Here is a 23,781-nt window from a genome sequence, read left to right on the forward strand (position 1 = left end):
TGGTGGCTCACACCTATAATGCCAGCACTTTCGGAGGCCGAGGCGGGCGGGTCGTGAGATCAGGAGATTGAGACCATCCTGGCTAACATGGTGAAACCCCGTCTCTACTAAAAATACAAAAAAATTAGCCGGGCGTGCTGGCAGGCACCTGTAGTCACAGCTACTCGGGAGGCTGAGGCAGGAGAATGGCGTGAATCCGGGAGGCAGAGATGGCAGTGAGCCAAGATCGCGCCACTGCACTCCAGCCTGGGCGACAGAGTGAGGCTCCGTCTCAAAAAAAAAAAAAAAAAAAAAGGTAGGAAGGATAGCAGGCATCCTTGTCTTGTTTTTGATTTTCATGGGAATATTTCTAATATTTCTATTCTTTCTATATTTCTAATATTTCACTGTTAAGAGTGATGATTGGTACAGGTTAACCAGATAAAGGTGAAAGAATTGATATGTCCTAATTTGCCAGGAATCATTATCATTATTTTCTTAAGTCATAACTGAATATTGAATTTTATCAGATGTTTTCTGCTTCCCTTGAGATGAATGTATTTCCTCTTTACTCTGTTAATATAGTGCTGGGGCCAGCCATCTTTTTCTTAAAGAGCCAGAAAGTAAATATTTTAGGATTTGCAGGCTGTATGATGAGGTCTTTGTCACACTACTCAACTCTGCCATTGTAGCATAAAAGCAGTCATAATAATTTAATAATTTAAATAGTTTTTTTTTAACCTTAGTTTTCAGAATATTTCCTTTTGGAGCTCTTTTTAAAAAAGTAATTGTAACTTTTAGATTTAGGGGGTACATGTGCAGGTTTGTTACATAGTTTGTATTTTTCAACCTTGTGTTACCTTTACTATTATGACTTTATATAATATCCTTAAGCCTTTATGTTTTTAGACAGTAGTTTTACATTTTCTGTTATGAACACTGCGATGAAATTAGTTTATTCTTTCTTTGCTTAATATTTTATCTTGTAGACTCTAAGCAATATGAGAATAAGTATCACATCTGTTTATCATGATGGTGCCTCGATAACTATTTATTAAAAGAAGAATAGAATATATTACATAGAAATAAATGGGTAGTTTATGATTCTTACATGATATAAAATCACCAAGAAAAATGAAAGGTGACAGGTGAGAAGAGTAATCCTCAACTCTGGTGCCAAAATGAAAGCTCTCCAGTTGATTGTACAAAGTGCTTGATACCAGGCCTCCATGCTCAGAGATTCTGATTTTATTTTGTCTTTTCTAAAGTTTGCCAATTTTATTGGACTGACTTTTGGCTTTATTGGTCCTCTTTGTGTATCTTTGTTCTCTGCCTCATTTGTGCTGTTTGTTTTCCTCTTCCTATTTAGGCAATTCTGTTATTTTTCTAACAACTTATGTTGGGTTACTAAGGCCATTTGTTTTCAGCCTTTTTTTTCTTATGTGAGCATTTAAGAATAAACTTTCCTGTGATTTTTTTTTTTTGCATCCCAAGTGTTCTGATATTTACTATTTTTCATAATCAGTTCTCTATTTCCTCTAATTTTTATTATTAATTACTTAAAAATATCTTTTTATTGATCGGTTGGTTGGTTGATTGGCTGATTGATAGAGACAGGGTATTGCTCTGTTGCCCAGGCTGGTCTTGAACTCCAAGGCTCAAGCGATCCTCCCACTTCGGCTTCCCAAAGTGCTGGGATTACAAGTGTGGGCCACCGCACCTGGCTGGAGTATCTTTTTAAATTTGAAAGTAAATGTTTTAGTTAAAAAAACCTGTATAGCTTAATTGGGTTTTGGGTCAGGAAATGTGAGAAGATCTAGAATCTTTGAATTTGTTAATTTATGTTTTGTGTTTTTCCAAATATTCCATGAGTACTTGAAAATAATGTGTATGATTTATGCATTATTTAGATCAAGCTTTTTGCATATTTCATTAAAATCTTTTTTGTCCTTGGTGATTTGATTGCTTGATCTTAATCACTGAAAGATGTTAAATATTTCTGCTTTGATCAAGAGTATTAATTTTTTCCCTGTACTTCTGTTAGCTTTTAGAACTTTAATTCTTGGATGCATGTACCTTTAAAATGTTATGTCTATCTAGGAAAGTGAATCCTAAGTCATTGTGTAGTTACCCTCTTTTTCTAATAATGCTTTTGATGCTTTGAAGTCTATTTTGTAGCATATTGATAGAGCTAATGCTGGCTTTCTTTCAGTTAGCATACTTAGTACAGTATGTATCTTTTCATTCTTTTACTTAAATTTCTTAATTGTTATGTTTTTGTCTCTTGTAAGTAGCATAAGCTAGAATATTTAGAAAAAAACTAATATGGCAGTCTTTGCCTTGTCACTGAAGAATTTATTTTGTCTAGCCTTTTTAATGAATACACATATATTTCATATTTTCTGTTGACAAAAAGAGTCAAATTCTGTAAAATATTTGAAGAGATTTATTCGAAGCTAAATATGAGTGACCATGGCCCGTGACACAGCCCTCAGGAGGTCCTGAGAACATGTGCCCAAGGTGGTCGGGATGCAGCTTGGTTTTATACATTTTAAGGAGGCATGAGACTAAAATCACATACATTTAAGAAACATATTGGTTTGGTCCAGAAAGGCAGAACAACTTGAAGGGATGAGGTGGGGGGCCTTCTAGCTTATAGGTAGATGTAAAAGTATTCTGGTTAAAAATTGGTTGAGTTTATCCAAAGACCTGGGATCAATAGAAAGGAATGTCTGGGTTGCAATAAGAGGTTATGGAGACTAGCGTTTTCTCATATAGATGAAGCCTCCAGGTAGCAGGCTGCAGAGAGAATAGGTTGTAATAAGTTTCTCGTATCTTTTTTTTTTGAGATGGAGTCTCAGTCTGTCGCCCAGGCTGGAGTGCAATGGCATGATCTCGGCTCACTGCAATCTCCGCCTCCCCGGTTCAAGTGATTCTCCTGTCTCAGCCTCCCAAGTAGCTGGGATTACAGGCGCCTGCCACTACGCCTGGCTAATTTTTCTATTTTTAGTATAGATGGGGTTTCACCATGTTGGTCAGGCTGGTCTCAAACTCCTGACCTTAGGTGATCCGCCCACCTCGACCTCCCAAAGTGCTGGGATTACAGGTGTGAGCCACCATGCCTGGCCAATATGTTTCTTATTAGGCTTAAAGTCTGTGTTGTTATTAATGCCCGAGAGGTACGGTGAGGCATGTTTGATCCCAACTTCCTATCATGGTCTGAAACAGTCTCTCAGGTTAAATTTTAAAAGAGCCCTGGCTGAGAAGGAAGTCCATTCAGATGGTTGGGGGGCCTTAGAGTTATTTTTGGTTTACATTTCCATCATATTTTGTGCTTCAATTTTGTCCTTTCTTTCCCCTTCTTAGAGGAACTGAGCTTGCTTTCTTCCTTCCATCCCATTGTTTCCCTCTACTTGGTTGTGAGTTGTATATTTTTCTTTTCTTTACCCTAGAAATATTAACATCAATTAAAATATAGCTTATCAATATTTGTAACTTTTTTCAAATATGAGGGTATTGGAATATTTTAGGGTACCCCCTTAATGAAATTTATACCGTTTTTAGTATTATCTTTTTTTAAGGACCAGGTGCAGTGGCTCATGCCTGTAATTCCAGCACTTTGGGAGGCTGAGGCAGGTGGATTGCTTGAGCCTAGGAGTTTGAGACCAGCCTGGGCAACATGGCGAAACCTTGTCTCTAGAAAAATACAAAAATTAGCCAGGTGTGGTGGCATGTTTTTGTAGTCCCAGCTACTAAGGAGGCTGAGAGGTGGAAGGATTGCTTGAGCCTGGGAAGTCAACGTTACAGTGAGCTGAGATTGTGAAACTGCACTTCAATGCCTGGGTGAGTGAGACCCTGTTAAAAAAAAATCTCTTTTTTACCCCACAGATTAGATTTTGTTATTATTTTTTGTAATCCAATCCATCTAGTTATTACTTTCTTTTTTCTTTTTTTTTTGTGATGGAGTCTTGCTCTGTCACCCAGGCTGGAGTGCAATGGCTCAATCTCAGCTCAAGCAGTTCTCATGCCTCACTCTCTCAAGTAGCTGGGATTACAGGCGTGCACCACCACACCCAGCTAATTTTTGAAATTCTAGTAGTGACGGGGTTTTGCCCAGTTGGCCAGCCAGGTTTCAAACTCCTGAACTCAAGTAATCTGCCTGCCTCAGCCTCCCAACGTGCTGGGATTACAGGCATGAGCCACTGCACCCAGCCATTTAGTTACCACTTTCTTTGCTTGCTATTATTCTTATTTTTGTTAAATTCAGATAAATGTAAGTCTAAATCAAGGTGGACAAAGGCTTGTGTCCCCAGCATTTCCCTTTGTGGGATGCTTTCTCTTCTTTTCCTAGTTCACCCACTGAGAGAGTCATCCTTACAGTATTCAGTGGTCTTGGCTGTATTTGTATCTTCCTCTCTGGTGGGACCTCTGGCCTCATCTCTGTTCCCCAGGGTTTTTATTCTTATTGCAAAGAAAAAGATAAGGAAGTCATTTGTGTTAGTTATTTGGACTAATAATCTGTTGAAAAATTTCTTATTTCTCATTTTTTTATTTTTGATGCAGAATCTCGCTTTGTCACCCAGGCTGGAGTGCAGTGGCACAATCTCGGCCCACTGAAGCTTCCACCTTCGCCTCCAGGGTTCAAGTCATTATCCTGTCTCAGCCTCTGGAGTAGCTGGGATTTCAGGTGCTCACCACCATGCCCAGCTAATTTTTGTATTTTTAGTAGGGATAGGGTTTCACCATGTTGGCCAGGCTGTCTCAAACTCCTGATCAGGTGATTCAGCTGCCTTGGGCTCCCAAAGTGCTGGGATTACAGGCATGAACAACCACACCCAGCCAAACATTTTTTCAATCATAAATGGTTGTGAAAAATTTCAGACAATTTAGAATTATATTACGCTTACATCTTCTAGCTCTATAATCTCTTCTCCCTTCTTCCTTTTTTTCCTCCTCTCCCCATTTGCATTGCATTTTAAACAAAATACACTTACTTCCTGTATCTTCCATGGGTTTGTTATAGGAAAGGGGTCCCGATCCAGATCCCAAGAGAGGGTTCTTGGATCTCACGCAAGAAAGAATTCTCAGTGCGTCCGTAAAGTGAAAGCAAGTTTATTAAGAAAGTAGAGGAATAAAAGAATGGCTACTCCATAGACAGAGTAGCCCCAAGGGCTGCTGGTTGCCCATTTTTATGGTTATTTCTTAATGATATGCTAAACAAGAGGTGGATTATTCATGCCTCCCCTTTTTAGACCATCTAGGGTAACTTCCTGATGTTGTCATGGCATCTGTAAACTGTCATGGCCCTGGTGGGAGTATAGCAGTGAGGACCACCAGAGGTTACTCTTCTCACCATCTTGGTTTTGGTGGGTTTTAGCGGGCTTCTTTACTGCAACCCGTTTTATCAGCAAGGTCTTTATGACCTGTATCTTGGGCTGACCTCCTATCTCATCCTGTGACTTACAATGCCTTAACTGTCTAGGAATGCAGCCCAGTTCGTCTCGGCCTCATTTTACCAAGCCCCTAGGTAAGGTGGGGTTGCTCTGGTTCAAATACCTCTGACAGATTGGCTGAGCACCTCCCTCAAAACCCATGGCTTTCTGGAACGCAGTGTGGAGTCCTCTGCCCTACTTGAATAATACTAAAAGCATGGACGTGTAATACACAGAATACTAAAAGGAGGTGGCTTCCCCTCTACTTTGATTGTCCTCCTCTGTCAGCTTTTCTTTGCTAATGTCCAAAATTGTATCTACAGTTCGTCTAACTTTTTGATTTTGTATGTTTTTAGGAGAAAGTAGATCAGAGTTTTTTGCACTAGCAACACAACTTCTCAATTTTAACGCGTTTATTCACTCGATAACTATTTCAGGTGCTAGTTTTATTGTGTTCTAGTTAGCACTGAACAGTGAACAGAAACAACAACAAATGGTCTTTGCCTTCATGTAACTTCGTTTCCTGGAAATGACAGTGCAGTAGGAGCCACATGGGGGAAGCACTGGGGTTTAGGAGGGATCTGGGAGAAGCCATGCCCAGGATGAGTTGGTCTGAGGAGGTGAAGGAAGTGCTGGGGCGGTAGCACTTGTGAAGGCCCCGAGATGAGAGGACTGGGTGCAATTGGGTGATTCCGTGCAGTCCAGACTGATTGGAGTTGGGTGTGAGGTGAAATTTGAAGAGTGTGCCTGAGCCATACCTTTTAGTTGAGCTGGGTAGTACTGTGTTGTGTTTCTTGAACCTAATTTGATTATAAAACTCTATTGGGGCCGGGCGCGGTGGCTCACACCTGTAATCCCAGCACTTTGCGAGGCTGAGGTGGGCATGATTGCTTGAGGTCAGGAGTTTGAGACCGGCCTGACCAACATGGTGAAACCCCATCTCTACTAAAAATACAAAATTAGTCAGGCATGGTGGCACATGCCTGTAGTCCCAGCTACTCAGGAGGCTGAGGCAGGAGAATTGCTTGAACCTGGGAGGCAGAAGTTGCAGTGAGTCGAGATCGCGCCACTGCACTCCAGCCTGGGTGACAGAGCGAGACTATCTCAAAACAAAAACAAAACCCAAAAACACTCTACTGGGGCACTTGTTAAAAATGAAGATTCCAGGCCAGGCATGGTGGCTCATGCCTATAATCTCAGCACTTTGGAAGGGCAAGGGAGGCAAATCCATTGAGCTCAGGATTTCAAGACCAGCCTGGGCAACATAGTGAAACCCCATCTCTGTAAAAAATACAAAAAATTAGCTGGGTGTGGTGGCACACACCTGTGGTCCCAGCTACTCAGGAGGCTGAGGTGAATCACCTGAGCCCGAGAGGGCAAGGCTGCAGTGAACCGAGATTGCACCACTGCACTCCAGCCTGGGCAACATAGTGAGACCCTGTCTAAAAAAAGAAAATAGTGTCCCAGGGTTTCTCACTGGAGATTTTGTTTCAGGAAGTTGATCTGCAGTGGGACCTGGGATTTTATACATTGAGCATAGTGCCAGGCAATGCTTATGATCAGATGATACTAATTAACCCCTGGAATCATATGATCTTCACTGTGATTGGAGTTAGAAGATTTACCTTCATATCCTGCCTTCTCCTATCAACACACACGCATACACATATACACACACACGTGCACAGGCATGCCAAATTGGCTGTTACTTATCTCACTTTTATTATTTGTATATTTTTACTCATAAAAAGACTTTGGGCTGGGTGTGGTGGCTCACGCCTGTAATCCCAGCACTTTGGGAGGCTGAGGCGGGTGGATCATGAGGTCAGGAGATCGAGATCATCCTGGCTAACATGGTGAAACCCTGTCTCTACTAAAAATACAAAAAATTAGTTGGGCGTGGTTGTGGGTGCCTGTTGTCCCAGCTACTTGGGAGGCTGAGGCAGGAGAATGGCATGAACCCGGGAGGCGGAGCTTGCAGTAAGCCGAGATCGTGCTACTGCACTCCAGCCTGGGTGACAGAGCGAGACTCCGTCCAAACAAACAAACAAAAAAGACTTTGAAGTTGATCTGGCTTCTACATTTGTCATTTTTCTAAAACTCTTCCCTTGTCTGGAAATCAAAGGTGTTTGCAGTGCACTAAAATCTCATCTGAGGTTGCATTTTTCTTCAACATGTTAACAGAGTAGAACTGTATCCTTTTTCACGAAAGCACAGTTACACGAAATACAGGAAGCTGTCAGTGGGAATCAGCTTTGGGCCAATATCTCAAATAATAAATATTTAGAAGTAGTTGTGGAGTTTTGCAAGGAGTAGTTGCCAGGCATGGTGGGTTTATGCCTGTAATTCCAGCTATTCAGGATGCTGAAGTGGGAGGGTCACTTGAGCTCAGGAGTTTGAGACCATCCTGGGCAAAAAATAAAATAAAATAAAATATCCTTTGAGGTAATGGATGAGGACTTTCCTTCTAAGAAACCAGGAAAGATGATTGCTCCAGAAAAAGGCAGACATATGGGAGGTTTTAGAATCTGATTAGTAGAATGTTGGCACAATATGATTTTAATAAGATTCTAAGGCTATTGTTTGCATCTAACTCTTTACAAATTATTTTGGGATTTGGAGTGTTATTAGATTTCTAAAATGCTGTTGTGGCATGGCTCCCTAGAGTTTCTGAATTGTGTGCCATCCTACTAATCTCTGTACCCTTTTTCCACTGGGCTTTATGGTGATGCACGTTCATAAGGAACAATGGCAAAGGAAAGCAGAGTGACCCTTGATTCATGATTGTACCTGAAACTTCAGTGTAGAGATCTCTGGCAAACTTGGCTGGAACGTATGGAGCTTATCATTTTCCGAAAGTATTATAGTTATCTTTGGACTTTTGTGATACTTGCTGTATTTCATCTTTTGCGGTACCCAAATCTTGGCTCACTGCAAGCTCCGCCTCCCGGGTTCATGCCATTCTCCTGCCTCAGCCTCCCGAGTAGCTGGGACTACAGGCGCCCACCACCTCACCCGGCTAATTTTTTGTATTTTTAGTAGAGACGGGGTTTCACCATGTTAGCCAGGATGGTCTTGATCTCCTGACCTTGTGATCCGCCCGCCTCAGCCTCCCAAAGTGCTGGGATTACAGGCATGAGCCACCGCGCCTGGCCAAAAAAAGGCTGGTTTTAAACTGCTGGGCTCAACTGATCCTCCTACCTCAGCCCCCCAAAGTACTGAGATTACAGGTGTGAGCTACTGCATCTGGACTTTGAATTATATTTTAATAAAGCTTTTATATTTAAAAAGAGAAAATGGGACTGTATAATATATATAGAGAGAGGGATAAATATTTTGTGAGAACCAGGTATCACCTGAGGAAGTAATTTTTATCATGACATCAGGAGGAAGGTTGATTGAAGTCAGACTAAGATAAACCTTCACTTTTTGTTCAGTATACAAAAACCAAAAACCTGGAAAAATCCTTCCTTTAACCCCCTCCACCCCCCGCCTCCATACCGTGTAATGAAGACAAATGAGAGATGCCTATAAATACTGATACAAGATAATTTGTGCCAGTTCTCTGTCCCCTTATTGAGTCAAAACTTGCTGCCAAATTTTATAAAGGAAGGGTAGGTGAAATAAATCTCACATTGGGGGCCAATCCTATCTAAAGTGGCCTTAAAATTCAAGGAGACTTCATTTGCAGCCATTAAAATGAGAACAAAATGTGATTTATAGACTCATGTATAATTTTAGGCTTTGTTCTAGTTACTCTGGCCATATATCGCTTACCCCTCAAACAGTCATTCTATTTATGCATTTTGTGGGTCTAGACTCAGAACAGCATTCAGTGCTGACATCTTGACTTTGCTTCATGATGCCTGAGGTCTCAGAAGAAGACTCAAAAGGCTCAGGGCTTGAATAATTTGAAGGCTCGCTCGCCTGCGCGTTTGGCAGTCGATGCTGGTTTGGTTGGTGGACTCAGTTCTTCTTCGTATGATCCTCTCACTGTGGCCTCTCCACATCAGTCTGGGCTTTCTCACGGTATGGCATCTGGGCTCCCAGCACAAGCATCCCGGAAGAGCAAGAGCAGAGCAAGCTATGCCGTCTGTTATCATCTATCTCCAGAAGTCCCGCACTGTACTTCTGCCGCATTCTGTGCAGCGAGGCGGTCACAGTGTCCTGGTCAGATTCACATGGAAGGAAAGAATCTCTAGACCTTGATGGAGAGGGACAACATACTAGAAGTACATAAAAGACTGTTCTGAAAATATTGTTGTGGCTTTTTTTTTTTTTTTTGGAAAATATAGGCTGCCACAGACTGGAAGGGGACCTTTCAGGCAACCGGTCCGTTCCCTCATTTCCCAAATGAGGACACTTATGTGCAGAGGCACGCCACATGGCCACAGTCACGGGGCATGGCCACAGTCGTATTCTGTGGTTGGTCAGGCTGGGACAGGAATGCAGCTTTTCTGACTCTAGGCTTGGGTCTTTCTTTTTTTTTTTTAATTAATTAATTAATTTATTTTTTTTATTGATCATTCTTGGGTGTTTCTCACAGAGGGGGATTTGGCAGGGTCATAGGACAATAGTGGAGGGAAGGTCAGCAGATAAACAAGTGAACAAAGGTCTCTGGTTTTCCTAGGCAGAGGACCCTGCGGCCTTCCGCAGCTTTTGTGTCCCTGGGTACTTGAGATTAGGGAGTGGTGATGACTCTTAATGAGCATGCTGCCTTCAAGCATCTGATTAACAAAGCACATCTTGCACCGCCCTTAATCCATTTAACCCTGAGTGGACACAGCACATGTTTCAGAGAGCACTGGGTTGGGGGTAAGGTCACAGATCAACAGGATCCCAAGGCAGAAGAATTTTTCTTAGTACAGAACAAAATGAAAAGTCTCCCATGTCTACTTCTTTCTACACAGACACGGCAACCATCCGATTTCTCAATCTTTTCCCCACCTTTCCCCCCTTTCTATTCGACAAAGCTGCCATTGTCATCCTGGCCCGTTCTCAATGAGCTGTTGGGCACACCTCCCAGACGGGGTGGTGGCCGGGCAGAGGGGCTCCTCACTTCCCAGTAGGGGCGGCCGGGCAGAGGCGCCCCTCACCTCTCGGACGGGGCGGCTGGCCGGACGGGGTGGCTGGCCGGGCGGGGGGCTGACCCCCCCACCTCCCTCCCGGACGGGGCGGCTGGCCAGGCAGAGGGGCTCCTCACTTCCCAGTAGGGGCGGCCGGGCAGAGGCGCCCCTCACCTCCCAGACGGGGCGGCTGGCCGGGTGGGGGGCTGACCCCCCCACCTCCCTCCCGGACGGGGCGGCTGGCCGGGCGGGGGGCTGATGCCCCCACCTCCCTCCCGGACGGGGCGGCTGGCCTGGCGGGGGGCTGACCCCCCCCCACCTCCCTCCCGGATGGGGTGGCTGCCGGGTGGAGACGCTCCTCACTTCCCAGACGGGGTGGCTGCCGGGCGGAGACGCTCCTCACTTCCCAGACGGGGTGGCTGCCGGGCGGAGAGGCTCCTCACTTCTCATATGGGGCAGCTGCCGGGCAGAGGGTCTCCTCACTTCTCAGACGGGGCAGCCGGGCAGAGACGCTCCTCACCTCCCAGACGGGGTGGCGGCCGGGCAGAGGCGCTCCTCACATCCCAGATGGGGCGGCGGGGCAGAGGCGCTCCCCACATCCCAGACGATGGGCGGCCGGGCAGAGATGCTCCTCAGTTCCTAGATGTGATGGCGGCCGGGAAGAGGCGCTCCTCACTTCCCAGATGGGATGGCGGCTGGGCAGAGACGCTCCTCACTTTCCAGACTGGGCAGCCAGGCAGAGGGGCTCCTCACATCCCAGACGATGGGCGGCCAGGCAGAGAGGCTCCTCACTTCCCAGACGGGGTGGCGGCCGGGCAGAGGCTGCAATCTCAGCACTTTGGGAGGCCAAGGCAGGCGGCTGGGAGGTGGAGGTTGTAGCGAGCCGAGATCACGCCACTGCACTCCAGCCTGGGCGCCATTGAGCACTGAGTGAACCAGACTCCGTCTGCAATCCCGGCACCTCAGGAGGCCGAGGCTGGTGGATCACTCGCGGTTAGGAGCTGGAGACCAGCCCGGCCAACACAGCGAAACCCTGTCTCCACCAAAAAAATACGAAAACCAGTCAGGCGTGGCGGCGCGCGCCTGCAATCGCAGGCACTCGGCAGGCTGAGGCAGGAGAATCAGGCAGGGAGGCTGCAGTGAGCCGAGATGGCAGCAGTACAGTCCAGCTTTGGCTCGGCATGAGAGGGAGACCATGGGGAGAGGGAGACCATGGGGAGAGGGAGAGGGAGAGGGGGCTTGGGTCTTTCTCACGATGCTGCCCTACTCCCCTTTCCTAATCATATAGTTCACTCACTCACCTCATAAGTGTTCCTCCCCGTGGAGTTTTCTCCGATGAGCAGACAGGATATCAGGAGCTAGACTAGCAGAGTTCCTGCACGTACTGGAGATGCACGTGTTTCCTATCCTTTTCTCCCCTGTTGTTGTTTTAATTGACCCACCGTTTTTAAGAAGTCCTAGCTGACTGGTATACTATGGCAATACAAGAGAATGGAGTCACTTCCTAGCGTTTGGAAACTAAATGATAAATCTAGTTGAGCATTTCTGTTTGCCTTTTTTCAGGTGCTCAGAATTTTGATGTCATACGACTATCAACTTACAGAACAGCCTGCAAATTACGATTTGTACAAAAACGATGCAACCGTGAGTCATTTCTACTCATTTCTGTGATAGCTGGATAGAGTTCTCAATATTAGAAAAGACTTTAACATCTTTTAGTTGTATTGTAATGTTAATTGAATTATTTTGTCTTAAGTATTTATTAGTATGTAAGCTTTGTAATGGAAGAACTTGTCATTTTACTTCTTTGTCCTTCAAAATGTTTAACAAACTCAGTCATGTAACTAGTTTTGAGGCTGTTGTAGTATTAATGTTCTTTAAATGGGAGAATGGATTTCTCTGTCACTTTTATTAAGGAAATGCTTTATGTAAAATTAATACAATTTATCAGCTGCTGGAGGAAAAGAAAAACAATGTTTTTGATAAAGGTATAATTGGAATTGATTTTCTTCATTAAGCTTAATGTAACATGAATCAACCTTTTCTATAAATAATTGCTACCATGTGGATTATAAAATAAAGTGTGTGTGTGTCTGTATATATGTATATGTATGTCTGTGTGTATATATACTTAATCTTTCTTCTCTTTATTTCCACGAAGATGAACTAGCTCATGACAGAATTATTGTACTTTTCTCGTGTTTGTGTGTATCAGTGGAAAAAGTGTTTTATACAATGGAAAGAACATTAACCTTAGAATTGAAAAACCTTGGTTTTAGTTTTTATTTATTTATTTATTTATTTATTATACTTTAAGTTCTAGGGTACATGTGCACAACGTGCAGGTTTGTTACATATGTATACATGTGCCATGTTGGTGTGCTGCATCCATTAACTCGTCATTTACATTAGGTATATCTCCTAATGCTATCCCTCCCCCTCCCCCCATCCCATGACAGGCCCCGGTGTGTGATATTCCCCTTCCTGTGTCCAAGTGTTCTCATTGTTCAATTCCCACCTATGAGTGAGAACATGTGGTGTTCGCTTTTCTGTCCTTGCGATAGTTTGCTGAGAATGATGACTTCCAGCTTCATCCATGTCCCTACAAAGGACATGAACTCATCCTTTTTTATGGCTGCATAGTATTCCATGGTGTATATGTGCCACATTTTCTTAATCCAGTCTATCATTGATGGGCATTTGAGTTGGTTCCAAGTCTTTGCTATTGTGAATAGTGCTGCAATAAACATACGTGTGCATGTGTCTTTATAGCAGCATGATTTATAATCCTTTGGGTACATACCCAGTAATGGGATTGCTGGGTCAAATGGTATTTCTAGTTCTAGATCCTTGAGGAATCGCCACACTGTCTTCCACAATGGTTGAACTAGTTTACAGTCCCACCAGCAGTGTAAAAGTGTTCCTATTTCTCCACATCCTCTCCAGCACCTGTTGTTTCCTGACTTTTTAATGATTGCCATTCTAACTGGCATGAGATGGTATCTCACTGTGGTTTTGATTTGCATTTCTCTCATGGCCAGTGATGATGAGCATTTTTTCATGTGTCTGTTGGCTGCATAAATGTTTTCTTTTGAGAAGTGTCTGTTCATATCCTTTGCCCACTTTTTGATGGGGTTGTTTGATTTTTTCTTGTAAATTTGTTTAAGTTCTTTGTAGATTCTGGATATTAGCCCTTTGTCAGATGGGTAGATGGCAAAAATTTTCTCCCATTCTGTAGGTTGCCTGTTCACTCTGATGGTAGTTTCTTTTGCTGTGCAGAAGCTCTTTAGTTTAATTAGATCCCATTTGTCAATTTTGGCTTTTGTTGCCGTTGCTTTTGGTGTTTTAGACATGAAGTCCTTGCCCATGCCTATGTCCTGAATGGTATTGCCTAGGTTTTCTTCTAGGATTTTTATGGTTTTAGATCTAACATGTAAGTCTTTAATCCATCTTGAATTAATTGTTGTATAAGGTGTAAGGAAGGGATCCAGTTTCAGCTTTTGACGTATGGCTAACCAGTTTTCCCAGCACCATTTATTAAATAGGGAATCCTTTCCCCATTTCTTGTTTTCGTCAGGTTTGTCAAAGATCAGATGGTTGTAGATGTGTGCTATTATTTCTGAGGGCTCTGTTAGACCTGGTTTTGCCATTTATTATAAACAAATAATCTTGGGCAAATCACGTTACAGCTGATAAATTCTACCCTACTTTAAGTCTTACTCACAAATCTTAACATTCTTTCCCAAGAGTTTATCATGCCATCCTAGATCGAAGTGATGTTTCTTTCTCCAGTGGTTTCTCAAAGCATTATTTTTTACATTATGGGTTGTTACCCATTAATGCTTCATGAAATCATTTTGATGGGCTGTAGCGAGAATTAAAAACATATAATAGAAAAAAAAAGGAAGAAAAATAAAATACTAGAATGCAACTTATGTGGTAAGGCTAAATGTGTTCTGATATCTGGATGTATCTATGTGTTTGTGTGTGTACATGATGATTTAAATATATTTCTGTGATGATTTAAATATATTTATATATCTAGATATATGTATGTGTTTGTGTGTATATGTGTGTATGTCATTATTTAAATATATTTCTGTGCTCGTGGTCAAAAAGTTCGAAAACCACTGCCTTAGAGCAACTCTCGTTTTTATAATTCCTCCCATAATTATTCTTGGGAAACAGTAGTCTACGTGTGGAGTGTTGAGAGCCTGACTAGGCTAGTGGCATTAGTAATATAAAGTAAAAGATGCATTGTTCTGAAGGTTTTATTTTGTTACCTTTCACGTAGGATTCTAGAGTTGATCTGAAAAAAATTTTGAGAATGTACAGGATAAGTAGTAGTCAGTTTTCAAGTTTTTCCATATGTATGTTCAGTTGTTCCTTTACTTTTTGTTGAAAGGGTCAATAAACAGAAGAAAATAATTTTCTTCAATGCTGAAGAGTCTTCTCATGCTTATTCATTGAATATGAATATATTCATGAATCTGTACAAGTTTTTCCATATGTATTTTCAATTGTTCCTTCACTTTTTATTGAAAGGGTCACTAAACAGTCAATAAACAGAAGAAAATAAACAATTTTCTTTACTGCTAAAGAGTCTTCCCATATTCATTCATTGAATATGAACATATTCATGAATCTGTACAAGAATGTTCATGGCAGTGTCCATATATGAGAAGGTCTGCTTTTTGACCCTCTTGTGTTCCCCTGGTCTGTTTGTCTATCCTTCTACCAATACCAGACTGTTCTAATACTGCACTTTCTTATAGCAGTAACCACTATTAGAATTTAGTAAATCTAGATGTCAGGCAAGGCAAGTCTTCCTACTTTGCTCTGTTTTTCTTTTTAAGATTCTCTGGGACAGTCTTGTCTTTTTAACATTCATTTTCATATAAACTTTAGAATCTGCTTGCCAATTTCTACTAAAACCAACAAAACAACTCTCCTGTGTTTTTTTATTCATTTCTTTTTTCAAGTATAATTTACACACAGTAAAATTCCTCTTTTACTGTACAGTCCTCCAGAGATTTTGATTGGGATTCTTTTGAATCTGTAAATCAAGTTGGGGAGAATTGACATATTGCCAATGTTGAGATTTCCTCCTGTGAACGTGGTATATGTTCATCCCTAGAACTATTTAGGTCTTTAATTTCTTTGTAGAGATGTTGCACATCCTTCATTGGATTTGTTTTTTATTTTTTAAATTTTTATTTATTTATGTTTTGAATCAGAGTCGCTCTATGGCTCAGGCTGGAGTGCAGTGGCGCAATCTTGGCTCACTGCAACCTCCGCCTCCTAGGTTCGATTCTCCTGCCCCAGCTTCCCCAGTAGCTGGAACTACAGGCGCCCGCCACCATACCCAGCTAACTTTTGTATTTTTAGTAGAGACAGTTTCGCCGTGTTGTCCAGGCTGGTCTCTAACTCCTGGCCTCAAGTGTTCCACCTGTCTTGGCCTCCCAAAGTGCTGGGATTACAGATGTGAGCCACCACTCCCAGCCTCTTCATTGGATTTATTCCTAGGTCTTCAGTGACATCATACTATTATTTTAAAATTTCATTGTTATGTTACTGATGTATAGAAATACAGTGATCTTGATCTTATTTCTAGCAATTGTTCTTGACTCATATTAATTTATCTGTAGAATCTTTGATTTCTATGTACATAGTTTTGTTATTTCTGAATAATGACAGTTTCAGTTACTCATTTCCAATACACTGATTATTTCTTTATCTGAATATTTATATTGGTTTGGCCTCAAGTACAACAGAAATGATGATAGTGGGCATTTTTTATCTCATTCCCATTATCAGAGCAAAACCTTTCATTTTACTATTAAGTAATATGTTTGTGGCAAGTCCTTTGTAGATAACATTTGTCTTAGCCTGTTTTCTGTTGCTTATAATAGAGTACCTGAAACTGGGTGATTTAAAAAGAAAGGAATTTATTTTGTACAGATACGGAGGCTGGGAAGTCTGCGATTGGGGGGCCATATATGTTGAAAACCATCTTGCTGCTGGGGACTCTCTGCAGAGTCTGGAGGCCATGCACACCATCCCATGGTGAGGAGGCTGAGTGTGCTAGTGCAGGTCTCTCTTCCTCTTTTTATAAAGCCACCAGTCCTGCTCCCATGATAACTCATTAATTAGTCCGTTAATCCATGGGTGGATGAAGGCAGAGCCCTCGTGACTCAATCACCTCTTAAAGCCCACCTCTCAGTACTGCCACACTGGGGATTAGATTACATTTCAACATCATTTTTGCAGAGGACAAATATTCAAACCATGACAACCTTAATCAGATTAAGAAAGTTTCCTGATAGTGTATTTCTTCATTTCTAAAAATAAGGTTTCCTTTAAAAGTTGTCTTTTGATTTTGATTTCTAACTTAATTTCATTTTGATCAGAGAGCATGGTTCATATGATTTTAATCCTTTAACATTTATTGAGATTTGCTTTATGGCTCAGGATATGGTCAATTTCTTTTTTTTTTTTTTTTTGAGACAGAGTCGCGTTCTGTGGCCCAGGCTGGAGTGCAGGGCTGAGATCTCAGCTTACTGCACTTCGCCTCCCAGGTTCAAGCGATTCTCCTGTTTTGGCCTCCCGAGTAGTTGTGATTAGAGGCATGAGCCACCACACCTGGCTAATTTTTGTATTTTTAGTAGAGATGGGGTTTCACCATGTTGGCCAGGCTGGTCTTGAACTCCTGACCTCAAGTGATCCACCCACCTCGGCCTCCCAAAGTGCTGAGATTACAGGCTTGAGCCACTGTGCCTGGCCAAGGATGTGGTCAATTTTTATATGTATCTTTGCGTACTTGAAAATAAAGCATATTCTCTCATCAGTGGAGGCTGTACTTTATATAGTGCTCATTATGCCTACTTTGTTAGTTGTGAAGTTTAATTGTCTGTATCTGTACTTTTTGAGTGTGTATTTGCACTATCGCTTATTAAGAGAGGTGAGTTAATATCCCCCACTAAGCTTCTGAATTCCTTTGTGTCCCTTTGAGGTTATGTTTATTTTTGTTTTATATGTTTTGAGACTATTCTGTTAGATGTAAATAAATGTAAAGTTCCTATATCTTTCTTTATTTTCTTTTTTCTTTCTTTTTTTTTTTTTTGACCACAGGGTCTCACTTCGTCACTCAGGTTGAAGTGCAGTGACACAATCATAGCTAAATGCAGCCTTGAACTCCTGGGCTTAGGCAATCCTCCTGCTGTAGCCTCCCCAGTAGCTAAGACTACAGGGATGTGTCACTATGCCTAGCTAATTAAAAAAATTTTTTTGTGGAGATGGGATTCCACTATGTTCTCCAGGCTGGTCATGAACTCCTGGCTTCAAGCTAAGCCGGGAGTGGGATTACAGACATGAGCAGCTGCACCAAGCCTCTGATATCTTTCTTATGAATTAAAACTTTTATCATTATTCGCTGACCCTCTTTAACAATATGTTTTGTCCCACCATTAAAAATTACATAAAATTCATATACTATAAAATTCACCCTTTTAGAGTGTACAGTCTTTTCACTGATTTTTAGTATATCCACAAAGTTGTACAACCATCATCATTATCTAATTCTAGAACATCTTCATCACCCCAGAAACAAACCGCATACCCATTAACAGTCACTCCACATTCCCTTCATCTCCCAGCTCTGGCAGCTACTAATATACTTTTTTTTAATGGATTTGCCTATGTGGACATTTCATATAAATAGAACCTTAGAATATTTGGTATCTTTTATTTTTAACTGTCTGGTATCTTTTACTTAGAATAATGTTTTAAGGGTTTATCCATATTGCAGAATGCATCAGTACTTCATCCCTTTTTTTTTTTTTTTTTTTTTTTTTTTTTGGGACGGAGTTTCACTCTTGTTGCCCAGGCTGGAGTGCAGTGGCGTAATCTTGGCTCACTGCAGGCTCCGCCTCCCAGGTTTAAGCGATTTTCCTGCCTCAGCCTCCTGAGTTGCTGGGATTACAGGCGTGTGCCACCACACCTGGCTAATTTTGTATTTTTAGTAGAGATGGGGTTTCTCCATGTTGGCCAGGCTGGTCTCGAACTCCCAACCTCAAGTGATCCACCCACCTCGGCCTCCCAAAGTGCTGGGATTACAGGCATGAGCCACTGGTCACTTCATCCCTTTTTTTGGTCAAATAGTATTCCATTGTATGCATATGCCACATTTTATTTATCCATGTATCTATATTGATGGACATTTGGGTTGTTTTCACTTTTGGCTTTTATGAATAATGCACCTATGAACATTTGTACAAGATTTTGTGTAGACATATGTTTTCAATTCTGTAGGAGTGGAATTGCTGGGTTGTATGGAAACTGTGTGTAACTTCTTAAGGAACTCCTAAATTGTTTTCCAAAGCAGCTGCATGATTTTGCATTTGCACCAGCAGTTTATGAGAATTTCAACTTCTCTACATCCTCGCTGACCCTTGTTTTCCATTTAAATAAAAAGTCTAGCTATTCTGGCTGGTGTGAAGTGGTATGTTATCGTAGTTTTCTTTTGCATTTCCCTAATGACTAATGATGTTGAGCATCTTTTCATGTGCTTGTTGGCCATTTGTATATCTTCTTTGGATAAATGTCTATTTAAATTATTTGCCCATTTTTAAATTGGGTTATCTTTTTTTAATTGTTGAATTGTAAGAGTTTTTATGTGTCTGGATCCCAGACCCTTAATGGATGCATGGTTTACAAATATTTTTTTCCATTCTTTGGGTTGCCTTTTCACTTTCTTGATAGTATCCTTTGAAACACAGACTTTTAAAATTTAAATAAAATGCAGCGTATCTCTTTTTTGCTGCCTGTACTTGAAGTGTCTTGTTCCTGATCTTGAGGGGAGAGCTTTCAGTCTTCCCCGATTAAGTATGATGTTGGCATTGGGATTTGTTGTAGATGCCCTTTATCAGGTTGAGGAAGTTTTCTTCTGTTTTTAGTTTGTTGTGTTTTTATTATGAAAGGGTATTTGATTTTTCCAAATGCTACTTCTATGTCTATTGAGTTGATCATATGGTTTTCCAAGCTCCGGCCCCCCCCCCCTTTTTTTCCTGTTACAAATAAAGTTACATCACCTTTGTTTTGGTTGGAAATTGTCATCCACTTATATTTAAATCTTTTTTATGTCCTTATGTTTTAGACATATCCCTTACAAACAGCATATAATTTGGTTATTTAAAAAATTGTGAATTTGTCAGTCTTTGTCTTCTAAGTGGTACGTTAGTGTGTTTATAGTCACTGCAGTTAACTGACATATTTGGGTCCGCACCAGCCATATTTTCTTGTGCTATTTTTGCTGCTTGTTCTGTGTTTCTTGCCTTCTTTTGAATAGTTGTGTTTTCCTAATTTCAGTTCTTCCCCTAGTTTTTCAGCGTTGGAAAGTATACTTTCAGATTTCCTTTACTTGAAAATGTCTTTATTGAACCTTTTTTCTTGAAAGTTTTTTTATACTAGGTGTAGAATTTTGTTGGTGGTTTTGATTTCTTTTCAACACATTAAAATTATTTTGCAGTCTTCTGCTTCCTTTGTTGCTTGAAGTCAGGCATCATTCTTAATTATTTTTCTTTCAAGGAAATGTCTCTTTTCTGTGTAGTTGAGTATTGTTTACTTTTTTTGTGCACTTAAGAAGTTTTTATATTCCATCCAGGAATTTTTGTCGTTTTCAAGAAGAGTGTAGACCCAGCTACCGCGCCTACTTTATTACTGGAAATGGAATTTAAAAGAAAGTCAGCCTCTTAAATAATGGAGGAAATATGCAGTAGATAAATTTATTTTTGGCTGAGCTATGAGTTGTTCAGAGCTCTGAGTAGCCTCTAAAGCATATTAATATTTTACTTAATGCAGTTGTATTTGTCTCTCTTTTTAGGGTCATACAGTAAAGTTTCAGTTGTAAAATGTTGCTTTAGTTGCTCGGCTAAAGTAATACAGTAAAGTTGACTCAAGGTAATACAGCAAATTTTCAAAAAGACTAGAAGTTCTTAGGAGTAGTTCTTGATCTTTTTATCAAGTTATCCATTGTTAGGAATTGCATGGGTCACTATTTGCAGAGACGTGAAATACTCGCTATTTAAATGTGAAGGCTGGAAGTAGTCCTTCCCATACCGCTGTGGTGGCTCCTTGATGTTGTCTGGGACTGATGTTCTTTATTTGACCACAGAATGTTTTCCTCATTGTTGGCTAAAGAGTTTCTTCTCTTTAAACTTAAGAACTAGTTGATAAATTTTAGATTCCTATTGTGAAGGGTAGTACCACACTTTAAAATTGTTGACAGTTTATTTTCTTTGTCTTTTAGTTCATCTTGTTGATATCTGGAACATGATTGAAGCCTTCCGAGACAATGGCCTTAATACACTGGACCATACCACCGAGATCAGTGTGTCCCGCCTCGAAACTGTCATCTCCTCCATCTACTATCAGTTGAACAAGCGCCTTCCTTCTACTCACCAAATTAGTGTGGAACAATCTATCAGCCTCCTCCTCAACTTTATGATTGCTGCATATGACAGGCTAGTACCTTACCTTACACGCTTACTTCATTTTAAGAACACCTGTCTCTGAATCATTCTTCTTCCATACTGCCTTGCTAAGTTGCCTTGCTAAGCTGGCAACTTAGAATCATGATTAAAAGGGAAATTATTGGCTGGGCGCGGTAGCTCACACCTATAGTCCCAGCACTTTGGGAGGCCAAGGAGGGCAGATCACAAGGTCAGGAGATGGAGACCATCCTGGCTAACACGGTGAAACCCCGTCTCTACTAAAAATACAAAAAATTAGCCGGGCGTGGTGGTGGGCGCCTGTAGTCTCAGCTACTTAGGAGGCTGAGGCAGGAGAATTGCTTGAACCCGGGAGGCAGAGGTTGCAGTGAGCAGAGATTGCACCACTGCACTCCAGCCTGGGCGACAGAGCGAGACTTTGTCTTAAAAAAAAAAAAAAAAAGGAAAATTATTCAGTGTAAGCCCCTCTAGAAACTGGTTCACAGTGACTTACTGTCCTAGAGTATGTCATATATTAAACTCTGGAATATTGTGGAGAATCACATTTGAGATGTATTGTTTGGGAAAATTATAGATACCTTAATACAGCTGTCCTCCAGCTCATGAAAAACACTAAGTTTTGAATTTGATTATGGGGCTTTCTATTTGACTTCTAAGGCTCCTCTTTCTTTTTTCTTCTATGCCTAGTTTGTTCAGAAGGCTAGTCTTTACTCTGTAACATCAAATATTGGACTATAGTAACTGATTTTCTCTCTTTTTTTTTTTGAGATGGAGTTTCTCTCTTGTTGCCCAGGCTGGAGTGCAATGGCATGCAAGCTTGGCTCACCACTACCTCCACCTCCCGGGTTCAAGCGATTCTCCTGCCTCAGCCTTCCAAGTAGCTGGGATTACAGACATGTGCCAACACGCCCAGCTAATTTTGTATTTTTAGTAGAGATGGGGTTTCTCCATGTTGGTCAGGCTGGTCTCGAACTCCCGACCTCAGGTGATCCGCCCACCTTGGCCTCCCAAAGTGCTGGGATTACAGGTGTGAGCCACCGCACCTGGCCAAACAGATTTTCTCTTTATGTCTAGGAACCTATTTTAAATTTTTTCATTGCAGAACATAGTTTAGTACATCTTGAAACAAAAGAAGAAAACTATTTAAATGTACTCCAATTAAAACAGAAATGATTTGCTGCACTTATATTCATGGAGAATTGAGTTGGTATTGTAAAGAATGAAACAACAAAATTGTAAAGCACAGATTTATGATTGTGGAAGTACAGAGGTTAAATGGTGATGTTCTGTGAACCAAGAGTTCCAGTTTCTGCTATACTCTTGGCCATCTGATTTGAATGGATTGTCTCTGCTTCATTTTTTGCTGTCTGTAGACCTCCTTTGAGTTCATACATTTGTAAAATGCTATTAGTTATATCTTATAATAGGGAGGAGTCTGTGAATTAGTGGTAACACTATGGAAATGTCAAAGCCAAGTCATAATTTAAGCACTCCCTAAATTCACACCATTTTTATAAGCCATTATCAGATTAGACATTGTATCCATTTAATAGAAAATTATTAAAGAAATTTACTTATTTTTTTGAGATGGGGTCTTGCTATGTTTCCCAGGCTGGTCTAACTACTGGGCTCAAACAGTCTTCCCTCCCCAGCCTCTCTAGTAGCTGGCATTACAGGTGTGTACCACTGTGCCCGGCAGAAATCTGAATTTTAAAAATAAGAATGTATAAGTGACATAAGTCCCAGAATTCTAATGCCATTTTTCAGTAATTTTAGTTAGTGACTCCATAGGTTAATTTTTTTCCTGCTTAAGAACTGTCTTTTTGTTTCAAAACCCTTAGTAAAAATTGTTATTCTGTAATAAGTAAGCAGCACCTTATCATGACACTGACTCACTCAGTAAATCAATTCACGGGTCACACAACACAAATTAACTCAAGAAACAATATTTTTTAAAGTCAGAAATTAAAACCATCTTACTGTCTAAAAATGGTCAAGCAGAGATTAAAATCTTGAATTCCATAATCATGTCAAGTAAGTTAAATACTATGGCGCTTTAGTCTACTGGGCTGCTCTAACAAAATGCCATGAACTGGGCTCTCTATAAACAACACAGATTTATTTCTTACAGTTCTGGAGGCTGGGAAGTTCAAGATCAAGGTAGATTCTGTGTGTGGCCTCCTTTCTGGCTCCTAGATGGCACCTTTTTGTGGTATCCTCACATGACAAAGGGGCAAAGGAGTTCTTGGGAACCTCTTTTATAAGGGCACTAATCCCGTTCATGAGGACCCCCTCGTGACCTAATTATCTTCAGAAGGTCCCACCTTCTAATACCGTACCTTGGGGGTTAGGATTTCAACATGTGAATTTTGGGGAACACAGGCATTCAGGTTATAGCATATGGCTAAAGAAGGGAGAGGAAGGAAGAGGGCAGAGATGGCAAAAGGGAGAATGGGAGGACCAAACTTAGAAGCAGAAGGTACAAGGATATCCTGGGCCATATTCAGAGAAAGCTAGACACATACAGAGAGACGAGAATAAGTGGACAGTGAATCAGTTGAAGGCAGATGTGTAGAAACACATACCGAAAATAACTAGCAAAAGAAAAAAAAAATGAGTTAAGAAGAGTAAGGGGTATAGTATGTTATTAGTGAGTTGGGTAATTTTCACTTTGATGTGTTTAAAACATAGACCATGGTATCAGAATAAATGATCACATCTTTACTAACTTTGAAACCTTTATATTATAGAGCTTATTTGGCTATCTGGAAGCTTAAAATTGACCTTCTTGTGTTG

At 41.1% G+C, this 23,781-nt stretch overlaps 1 protein-coding gene across 22 annotated transcripts in view; it reads left to right on the plus strand.

The window, feature by feature from the left end:
• Positions 1 to 23,781, plus strand: part of DTNB (dystrobrevin beta) — a 296,683-nt gene that overhangs the window by 24,286 nt on the left and 248,616 nt on the right. For 21 of the 22 annotated variants that reach the window (XM_055108155.2, XM_055108156.2, XM_034952753.3 and 18 more), the window contains exons 3-4: positions 12,041 to 12,121; positions 20,784 to 20,997. In XM_055108155.2, the coding sequence (XP_054964130.1) occupies positions 12,041 to 12,121; positions 20,784 to 20,997 (295 nt within the window). Of the gene's footprint in view, positions 1 to 12,040; positions 12,122 to 20,783; positions 20,998 to 23,781 lie in introns of those variants that run through there. The other variant, XM_034952778.3, reaches the window with a different exon arrangement.

The sequence above is a fragment of the Pan paniscus genome, chromosome 12 (genome assembly GCF_029289425.2).
Source record: "Pan paniscus chromosome 12, NHGRI_mPanPan1-v2.0_pri, whole genome shotgun sequence".
Lineage (NCBI taxonomy): Eukaryota > Metazoa > Chordata > Mammalia > Primates > Hominidae > Pan > Pan paniscus.